Source organism: Penaeus monodon, chromosome 39, assembly GCF_015228065.2.
Source record: "Penaeus monodon isolate SGIC_2016 chromosome 39, NSTDA_Pmon_1, whole genome shotgun sequence".
Lineage (NCBI taxonomy): Eukaryota > Metazoa > Arthropoda > Malacostraca > Decapoda > Penaeidae > Penaeus > Penaeus monodon.
In genome coordinates, this window is record NC_051424.1 from 5,032,524 (window position 1) to 5,042,523 (window position 10,000).

At 42.9% G+C, this 10,000-nt stretch overlaps 1 protein-coding gene across 1 annotated transcript in view; it reads left to right on the plus strand.

Moving 5' to 3' along the window:
• The window catches only part of LOC119597201, an 8,773-nt gene extending 444 nt beyond the window's left edge, over nt 1–8,329 (plus strand). The window contains exons 2-17 of the mRNA XM_037946725.1: nt 132–165; nt 335–514; nt 1,452–1,606; nt 1,973–2,115; nt 2,511–2,683; nt 2,852–2,941; nt 3,136–3,225; nt 3,703–3,963; nt 4,582–4,771; nt 5,044–5,176; nt 5,570–5,698; nt 5,885–5,972; nt 6,182–6,357; nt 7,002–7,177; nt 7,418–7,472; nt 7,851–8,329. Of these exons, the coding sequence (XP_037802653.1) occupies nt 132–165; nt 335–514; nt 1,452–1,606; nt 1,973–2,115; nt 2,511–2,683; nt 2,852–2,941; nt 3,136–3,225; nt 3,703–3,963; nt 4,582–4,771; nt 5,044–5,176; nt 5,570–5,698; nt 5,885–5,972; nt 6,182–6,357; nt 7,002–7,177; nt 7,418–7,472; nt 7,851–8,198 (2,421 nt within the window). The 3' untranslated portion in view covers nt 8,199–8,329. The remainder of the gene's footprint in view (nt 1–131; nt 166–334; nt 515–1,451; nt 1,607–1,972; nt 2,116–2,510; nt 2,684–2,851; nt 2,942–3,135; nt 3,226–3,702; nt 3,964–4,581; nt 4,772–5,043; nt 5,177–5,569; nt 5,699–5,884; nt 5,973–6,181; nt 6,358–7,001; nt 7,178–7,417; nt 7,473–7,850) is intronic.
• The last annotated feature ends 1,671 nt before the right edge of the window (nt 8,330–10,000 follow it).

Below are 10,000 nucleotides of genomic sequence, written 5' to 3' on the forward strand. Positions count from 1 at the left end.
GTTGTATATGGCCAGTTGATTTCCTCTGATGGTAAGAAAAGATATTTGAGAGGGGGGTGGGTTGTAACCATATAATGACAAAATTCTAGTCGTCAAAATCATGGTCGAAGTTTCTTTTCGTCTCTCCTCAGGCCTGGGCTCAGATTCCATACCAACGACCTGCTGGTAAGTTTAAATCTGTAGTGCGTGCAGAACGCCTGTGCGTTGTCATGCTAAAAGTGGTAAAATTTAACAATATTCGAAAAGTTTGAACCACATTACAATCACACTAAAACTTAACAAATAATAAATCGATTGTTTATAGGGTGACCTTAAACAATTTATAAACCCCCAGGGTACCAGTCCAGCCAGTATAACGGCTTTCCAGGGGGCAACAGGTTCCGACGCCCTCATTCAGGATATAGACCAGTGTACACGGACCCTTTCCCCGGCGCGCAGTACAATAACGACTGCGGGAACCAACTGCTGACATGCGTGGAGACGGAAGACTGCAGCAAAAAGGTGGACGCGAAAGGTAAGCAGGCTTTTAGAACTGTTCAGAGGACGTTATTGGGCATAGAAGCTAGTGCGAGGGAGAGGTAAAGGGGAAAAATGGAATTTTTCTTGGTAGTTCCGTCGTGAGGTTGATGAGAAAATGATTCCTCTTGGGCCTTGAGTAGTTCGTTGACAGTGATACAGATATGAGTGAGAATGAATAACTTCTGAGCAGATGGAATAGGCACGTTCCAATGTTCATATTCGGTGGAATTCTGTCTATTGTTAGAAATCCTATCGGAAAAGGGTTGAGGAATCGCTTGTCTTAATTTTTTCGACCAACTGCATGCCGCGACCTCCGATAAACTGAAGCTGGTGTGGTGAATATATGCTCTTTGTTGGAAAGCACGCAGTTCTTATCTTGTGTATGTTCACACAATATTAATGCTGGAGAGGGACTTGACAGCTTCAGGAAAATTTGGTTTGTGGTAACATCGGAAGCTTGTAGAGAGAAGAGGCCCTGAAGATTTCCAGCCCACTTCTCTGAAGTCGTCGGCAGGTAAAGAATGTGTGAAACATGATGAAAACGTCATGCATTGATGAAGAGTGTTACTTGCCTCTTTTAGGTGATCCTAGGTCGGAGTGGGATCAATTATGTAGAAATAGGACTAGGCATCAACGTAAATAGTATTTTTTTTAAAAAGTCGCAAGTTTGCCTTACTTTCAACGTAGGTTTAATTTTTAACCATTTTCTTGCCACATATTAGCTAGCTTATCCTACAGGGTCTTCCTCCTTTCCTATCCTACTGCTAAATAGAAGAGACTTCATCTACTGACTTGGCTTGATAAGATTCATATATTTTTTAGTGCATATCATTCGGATGAATATCAAATCGCATGACTTGAATTTCAAGTCTTGTTCTTGTATTTATCTCGCCTTCCATCCTAAACCCTCTTAAATGTCCATTTTTTTCTAGGGCAAACCGATGGTCAGTTTTGCCCCCCTTTCTTCATGTATGAAACGAAGCTTGGCTACTGCGCCACCGTCGAGTTGGAAGCGAAGAACAACCTGGATGCAGTACAGGCGTGCGAGAGCCAAGATTCCAGGCTCCTGTTCTTCGAGAATTCTGCGGTGAGGATGCGATTAGCTATCTGCCGCTAATTTGTATTTTCCTAAATGTGAATAGCATCAAATTAACTGCTGGAGTAAGGAACGCAGAAATGAGATTTAAAAGCTGAGGACTGTCTATAGCTTTCTCTGCTATCAGTATTTTTTGTATCCACAATACACGGGGGCGTATTAAGTAGTAAACCAAGCATTTGTATATGCTTTACAATATTCAGTATTCGAAGTTCGCTCTCTCCACCCTTTTAAAGAATGTCCAAAAGCTTTCAATAATCATTCACGAAAATCATCAGGTGGACCACATAGGAATGGAAGGAACACCCACTAAGTGTACAAGGTTTAATAACTCCCCCCCCCCCCCGATTAAAACAGGAATTCAAGCAGATTGGCCAGATGAAGAAGGACAAGGAGACCTTTTTCTTCGGCGATAAAGAGTACTGGCTGGACGCTTACTACGACGACAAGAGCGAGACTTGGATCAGAAGGACCACCCGGGAACCCATTATCTGGGAACAGTGAGTCGAGGGAGTTTGTGCAGGGGGTATTTGCGTGGGTGTAAGAGGGTGTTGTGTGTGTGTGCGTGTGTGTGTGTGGGGGGGGGGGGAGGAAGGGTGTAAGAGGGTGTTGTGTGTATTGGGGTATTCCTCAAAGGACTTATCTTCATTTACATCCGTTTTTTCTCCTTTTTTTGCAGAGAATAAATGCATTTAATGGAATGGATAAGCCATTTTGTTTGGGTAGTTTTCACTTTGTACAAGCTGTTATAGAAAGAAACAAAGAAAAAATCTAGATATAAACAAGTGAATGAAAATGTCAGGACAGAAAAGTTAGCTCATTCCCACCCTCATTTCTTGCGTCATGTTTCTAAAGCGTCCGATATTTCTGAAAGTTAATCCTTCCTCTTCTGTAGGTATTTCTCGCAACTTGATCCGATCCCGGGCATGACGACCAACATCGAAGTCGTCCGGGAGATTGACACGAAGCAGCGCTGTCTGACGGTCATTTTCAACGACAAACACCCAGAGCTCTTGGAGGTTGCGAAGGCCAAGTGTTCCGACGATAAGCTGATTGCATGCAAGCTAGGTACGGGGTGGAAGGGTAAAATCCAGTGTCGCAAAACTGGATGCTTTTCCGGAGTGTTGAACTGGCAATGCAAGGAATGATTATACTGTACATTTTTATCAATACTTTATTCAGGTACGCTCCTAAGTTGCAACAAAATGGATACATTTGTACCTTTTACTCCCCCAGGTTTTTATACAAACAAATGCCGGGATAACAAAAAGAATGTGTGCTGCTTTTCTCCCACTTCTGACTACTACCTGAAGAACACTTACGGAGGTGATCGCGCGTAATATTTATAATGAACGATTAAACATCCTTTAATAGCCTACTGGAAGCTGAGATAAGTTTCAATCATTTATTAAAAGTATCGATTAGAACTTGTTTTTCAAAGGATTAGGGAAATTGCAATAAGTCGTGCATGAATTAATTAGAATGAAATGTATTTTTCCATTCTGAAATGCAACTTGCAGGTCCCGGCAGCACCATTGGAGAGGCAGATGCAAATTGTTTCCTGGAGATTATCAAAGGAGCGACGACGGTCATTGAGCCGTGTGATAAAGGTCTGATTTTTTGTTTTGTTTTCTATTTAGTCCAGTTTATAGATCTTGGTTTGATTTTATTCTTGCTGCCATTCTTGGCCATTTAAACATTTCGTCGCTAATGACCTTCGCTGTTGACGCGGCAGATTTTAAATATTCAAGTCAATTCTTCTATCCTTGGTTGGTGGCACGTAAGAAATGTTTTTTTTATTTTTTTTTATTTATTACACATCCCTTGTATTTTGACATTTTTATTTTGCATTATACACCCCTCGTTTTTATTCTGAATCACGCAGTCCTCCAGATTAAATTTTGCTTTGAATTACTTACCCCTCCTGATTGATTTATTTTCGCATTTAAGTACGTAGCCCTCCTGATTTATTTTCGCATTTAAGTACGTAGCCCTCCTGATTTATTTTCGCATTTAAGTACGTAGCCCTCCTGATTTATTTTCGCATTTAAGTACGTAGCCCTCTTGATTTCGCCAATTTCCTTCAGTGCTAGCCACGCTGGAGCCAACGGCCGACGCCAACACGAAGCTGAAGATCCCCTTCCGCGTCGGGTCGTCCTTCTTCTATCTGGACGACAAGACGTGCCTCGGGAAAGCCGAACGCAAGGCCGTCATCTCCGACAGGAAGGTCCACAACTTCATCTCTCGCTACCTGGTCATGGCCAACCTCATGAAGGCCGGGACCTACGACTCGTTCCTCGTCGGCCTCCAGTACAAGGGCCACATCCACAAGCTCATCTGGCAGAACGGTGGGGAATGATTGAAGACGTTGTGGACGAAAACGGGATATTTTTTTTTCTCTTATTTTGTGGAAAGGAAAGGGATTTGGGGAGTAAAGATGTTCTGAAATATCTTTCGGAAGCTTGTAGATTTACTTAACTACTTGATTGCAAGGATGTCGATATCAAAAGCAGCACTGGCAAACATTTCGTTGTGTTGTTAATACTTTTAATAAACCTCGTTACACTCGATTTATCGAAATTGCGATATAGGTAAATGAAAAGTGTACTTGAATCCCCGAAATAACATTTATTAAATTTGTTAATCTAAATTTTCATCTACAAACTAAGCATCGATATGTTGGCGTTAATGCACTATTTTCTCATGAATGTAGTGCGCGTGTTTAAAAAAGATAATCCCCATAATTGGTCTTAAACACCTTTTGGGCGCGAATGCCTTCATAATATAGGTTTCTTATACAGACTACTAAGAAAAAAAAAATCTCTATGAAAATCGCTCCCGGGATTGTTGACGTTAATTCTGATCTCTATCCATTTACTGCAATTAACATTTGATAAGCAAGCCTGCGACTTTTTTTTTTTTTTTTTCTCTTTTTATCGATTATTCCCCCCTAAAAAAAACCACAGGTCGGCCCTACGACTACTACAACGAGACCTTCTGGAACGGCTACGAACCCAACTTTGACAAGTTCGGCGACAGCGACAAGCCAGTGTGCGGCCACTATGTCGTCTCGCCCATCGAGTATGAGTACAAGTGGGAGCTGACGGACGTCTGCGCACCGTCGGCGAAGGAGCCCGCGGTCTGTGAGCTGCCCATGTGAGTAGGGATTTGTTTGTTTTCCATCTGTGCTTAGCTTTCCCCACCCCCTTTTTTTCCTTTATTCATTCTTGTTTGTTTTTATTCTCCTACAATTTTTTTTTTTTTTTTTTTACGGACTTTCATCCCTGACTCTTTTTTTTTAACGTGTTTCTCCACACTTTTTCCATAAGTTTTTCATTCCTTCTTTCCGTCATTTATCACCCCCCTTTTTACCTCTTTCCCTTCGACCATTCCTTCGTTCGACCTTCCACCCAAGTCTCTCCTTCCAGCCGTTTCACCGACCTGATGCCGACGACGAAGAAAGTGGAGTGCGGGATGCGTCACCGGCGGGGCGTCCTGGCTCGCTCCGCCTACGCCTCGGGACACGAACTGCAGGCGCTCTATGGGGAATTCCCTTGGCAGGTGGGGCAAGGTTTATTTCATTTATGTATATTCGTAATTCTCTCTTGGTATTTTCCTTATTGCTTTTTAATTTTTTGGAATTTCGTTTATGCATTTCTTTGCTACTCGTCTTGGTTATGGAAAGGACCACCTTCTTTTTCTTCTGACTTGTGTTAGACCGTTTAGAATTTTCAGTTATCAGGATTGTTAGTCGGCATTATTGAAGTTCATTCTTCTAAGGCCTCTCCATCTTCGATCGCGAGGTCTGCTAGAATTTTTTTCCCTCTCAGAAGCGTCTTTTTCCCAGCCCCTCGTACCTGGCGAGTAAAACTCTTCACAGTGCAAATAATCCAGGCATTTTTATAAAGCCCTACATGAACCTAATAAGAACCTAATAGTTTTTGTTGTTTCCAGGCGGCCATCTATAAGGTTCGAAATCTCGGTGGTTTGCAAAGTACCTTCGTGTGCTCTGGCGTCCTCATCGACAAGAGCTTCGTCATAACCCCCGCGCACTGCGTCGTGGGTCCTTCCAAGGACTTCACGGTGAGTTCAGGTCGTGGGTCAAGGATTTTTTAGGAAGTTAAATGGATCAGTGGTTCAAACATTCGATAAATGTTTATTGCTTAGCCACTATTTTTCTTTTTAGGTTCTCTCAGTAGCTCCTTATCTTGACATTTGAGGAAAGCAAACTTTTCTTTTTACTTTACGAACACTCTTCCACTTCCTCAGGTGGTGCTTGGGGAGTACACAGTCGGGGGCGGAGACAGCATTTTGGAGAGACAGGTGGCGGGCGTGAGTGACATCCTCGTCTATCCAGGTAAAAGATTCGTCCTAAATTCATTTTCACTCCCCCCCCCCCTCCCCACACACACACACTTTCCGTTCTTCGTACTTTGTACTTGGTTTCAAGTACATTTCAGTGTCAACTTCAAAAAATCCAAATTCTTATAAGTAAACCGCGTAAGTTAATTTTCAAACATCTACTTGTATTTTTTCCTATAATTTTTACCTTCACTTTTTCTAAAGGCTACGAGTCGACAAACCCGCTGGTCCATGACATCGCTCTGGTACAGCTGGACCGAGCCATCGCCCTCGACAACTACCCTCAGATCGGCTTGGCTTGCCTGCCTCATCCGGACATCCTGTACCGGAATACGGGAGCTTGGGACTGCTTCACCGTTGGCTGGAAAGGCAAAGCCGGGGTGAGTTTTGGGTTTCTGCTACATTTTAAAAAGTTGGAATTTGTTCTACATTGAAACGTATTAGGAAGTTGGACTATGGGTCTATGTAGCAAAATGACGGTATTTTACCATTAACTGCTAATACTTGACAATTTCTTTGGAACTTGTCATAGTTGAGGGAAATGGAATATAAACTGTTCAAAGGTGCTACTACAGATGGGATTGAGGGGGACCAATCGTGCTTATAATTAATAATCAGGCTATTAAGTGATATAAAACGCTTGATATAATTCCCTAACTGTACCAAAAGACTAAAACATCCAGTTGGCCTCAGAACACCTAAGGAATAAATAGATTGTGGGGGGAGGGGATTCTTAGACATGGGTTCCACCACCTATGGAAATCTAAAATGATAGACGAGCATGGCAGCCCCATGTACTGTGTATAAAGCTAGAAAACTTGAAAAGGTACCAAGGACCGCACACGCCATGCAATCCTTATTTATAGCAGATCGTAAAACGGTACCTTGTTAGATTAGATATATTGATAGATTAAATGAACATCACCATTTAAATTGCATGAATATATATAAAATCGCATATCAAGGCCGAATCACATATGGATATTACCACGGCGCATATGCTAATCCAATGGTACGCTTCCAGGCCCTCCAGCGCGTAGAATCGAGTCTTTTGTCGAAGCGCGACTGTCGTATCCACACTCGCGCATACCACGAGTACCACGAGTACATACGGAAGACTCCCTACGGCTACGGCACTTCAGGCTACGACAAGGTGCACGGCTACCACTATGCGACGTATCAGAAACACCACTACTTCAGGTAAGGTTCTGAAAGACGGATGGATTGGCAAGGGAATCCGTGGCTTGTTGGTTGTTTGGGTAATGGCATCGATTCTTGCGGGACCATTTTATAGTTAATCCAGTTCTTGTTGATTATGAGAATCATAAAAGGGGGTGGGGTGGGGAGGGGATGAAGGCAAGATTTAAAAAAATGGCGATTCTGGTTGAGTGTAAGATAATTAAACTGTATTTCAAGACCTTTTTCCACTTTCTTTTCCAGTGGAAGCACTCCTGATCTCCTTTGCACCGAGTCGTTTGAATCCAAGGCTTGTGTTGTAAGTTTTATATAGTTCAAAGAAAGCTTGAATATGTAAGGACACTTGAATATATCGACCTTCGAATTTTTGTATACATTTTGGTATATTTATACAGTACCTTGCTTTCTCTAATTTTGAAGTGAAAACCGCACAGGGGTGTAAATAAACCTTTCAAATCCTTTCAGTAAGGTAATAAGGTTGGAATTCTTGTGGTTTCCCATGGAGGATGTCCTATGACTATAGAAAAGGGCTTTACTGATTTTGGAAGATTTTTTGGAATATCGGTTGCGATCAGTTTATATAAAGTTCTTGACAGTAATACCATAAGTAGGAAAAAGGATTCCATTATTTTGCTTGTCGCCATAAGTACTCCCGGCTATGTATTTCCCCCTTTAGGACGACCCCGCGGCCGTGCTAGTGTGCCGCCACGCCGCTCTCCACGCTGACACCTTCTTCGGCTTCGGCAACCGCGGCTACCGCTACCACGCCCACCGGGGCCACAAGAGGACGAACGCGCGGATCGTCAACGCGTACGGCAAGTACCGGCTCGACAGTGAGAAGTGGTACGTCATGGGCCTCTCCCACAGCCTCTCCCCTTGTTCCGACAAAGGCCAGGGGAACTACAGGAAAGGATATAGTTCTCAGAGGAAGGACATCGGCGTGTTCACTCCCGTGCACGAGTACCTTCCCTTCATACACGCGTACCTGGATGCCAAGATTACGTCTGAGCAAAAGACGAATTAGGAGGCGCAGGGGAAACGAGCGGTAGGCACGGGCCAAGGCTGTTTACCACGCAAACTATTTTTTTTTCATAACTTCCCCAATATTCACAATCTGTATTGATGGATTTACCAATAAACTATCAGGTTTAGTTACTACTTGATTTCCACTCTGCAGTTTTCCAAGTTAAGGTTCATGTTTGTTTACTCAATCTGAATTATTGAATTGGCATCTTACTATGAAAGATGCGGCAATTTCCTCACAATCAAGATCTATTTGAAGGCGATTTGTCCATCTTGGTCAATGTTTTGCAACCAACTAATCTTGAGTGCACGTAATCGATGTCGTGGTCGTGTCGTGTCGAGTTAATGATAATGACAAGTAAAAAAGAATAGTTGGAGCCAATGTAAGTTAATGAATACATAGAAACAGAGCATACTACATGAAATTAAAAACGCAGTTTTACCCCCCCCCCCAAAAAAAAAAAAAAAAAAAAATGCAAACGAAACGTCAGCAAGAATAAAAGGTTAAAAACATCAGGTTACGGAATATTTACGACAGAACCCCCCCCCCCATCCCTTGCACGTTGTCGTGGGGAGGGGGGGGGGTTGCTAAGGGGAGACGGCATGGGACCCAATGTGGGGGATCAGTAATCATTAGTCTCATTTTTGCCATTTTCGCCACCGTACTTTATCATACTGCTCCCTACTCCCATAACTCCTTCCCCTTCTAACAACCTTTACCTTATACTGCACCCCATCAGCGCCCCCTCTCTACTATACTACCCTCTAGTATTGTTCAACCTATAACTTTACCCTACTCATTAACTCATTCCTAACCCCTTTTCTACTCTAATTTACCATAGCGCCATATGACCTTTGATGTCCTATATCACTTACCTGGGAACTTTGCCTCCAAGCCTCACGCTATCACTATATTTTGAATACGCCGCTGATGACTTTACATGGTGACGAGGCAGAAAAATTTCAATAAATAAATCAGGGGACGGGGACTGAAACCCAAAGCAGGGGATCAGCGCTGCCTTGGTCCTCAGCCCGCGCCTCCACTAATTTTCCTCGGGTCTTTTTTCCCTCTTCCCATTCCCTTCTTTTTCATCCATTTCTGTCCAATTATCCTAATCGTTGTCATTTATACCCTTTTCGCCACAAAACTTTGTCCTTATGCTGTGTTACTTTTGAGGTCTGGCAAATTTTTTTTGACCAGTGACCATTTTGGAAATCCATAAACCTCTTGTGGACCAAAAACTTCCTTACCCTATATCTATATTTCGAATACGCCGCTAATGACTTTAGGCGTTGACGCGGCAGAAATTTTTCATTAAATAATTAAGGAGCCAAGGAATACTCTCTTAGGGCTTGTCGACACGAGCGGGCATGGCCGGCGGTCACATCGATGGGAAATTGTGAAAGTGGCGTCACATACGAGAAAGAGTAAACTACTTGTTTACATATAACGTCATGGGCGGGCATACGACTATGTAAATAAGTTGAACTCGTTTTCTCGTATATGACCGACACTTATACAGTTTCCTATCGATGTGTCCGCCGATCATGGCCGCTTGTGTGGACAGGCCTTTAGACGATGACATTATTAAATCGTGAAAAGTGATTCTAAACAACGTTATGGTGTCGAAGCTTCTACAAGGCAGGAAAGAGCATTAACTCCAAAAGGTAACTGCCTTAAGTATTATGAATCGCATCATAACTAGGCAAGGAAACTGTAAAGCCCCGAGCAAGCACTCGCTTAATACTCGTCGTTCGGGCAAAATTAACAGGCAAACCAACCGGGGAGTCCCTGCCCGTGGT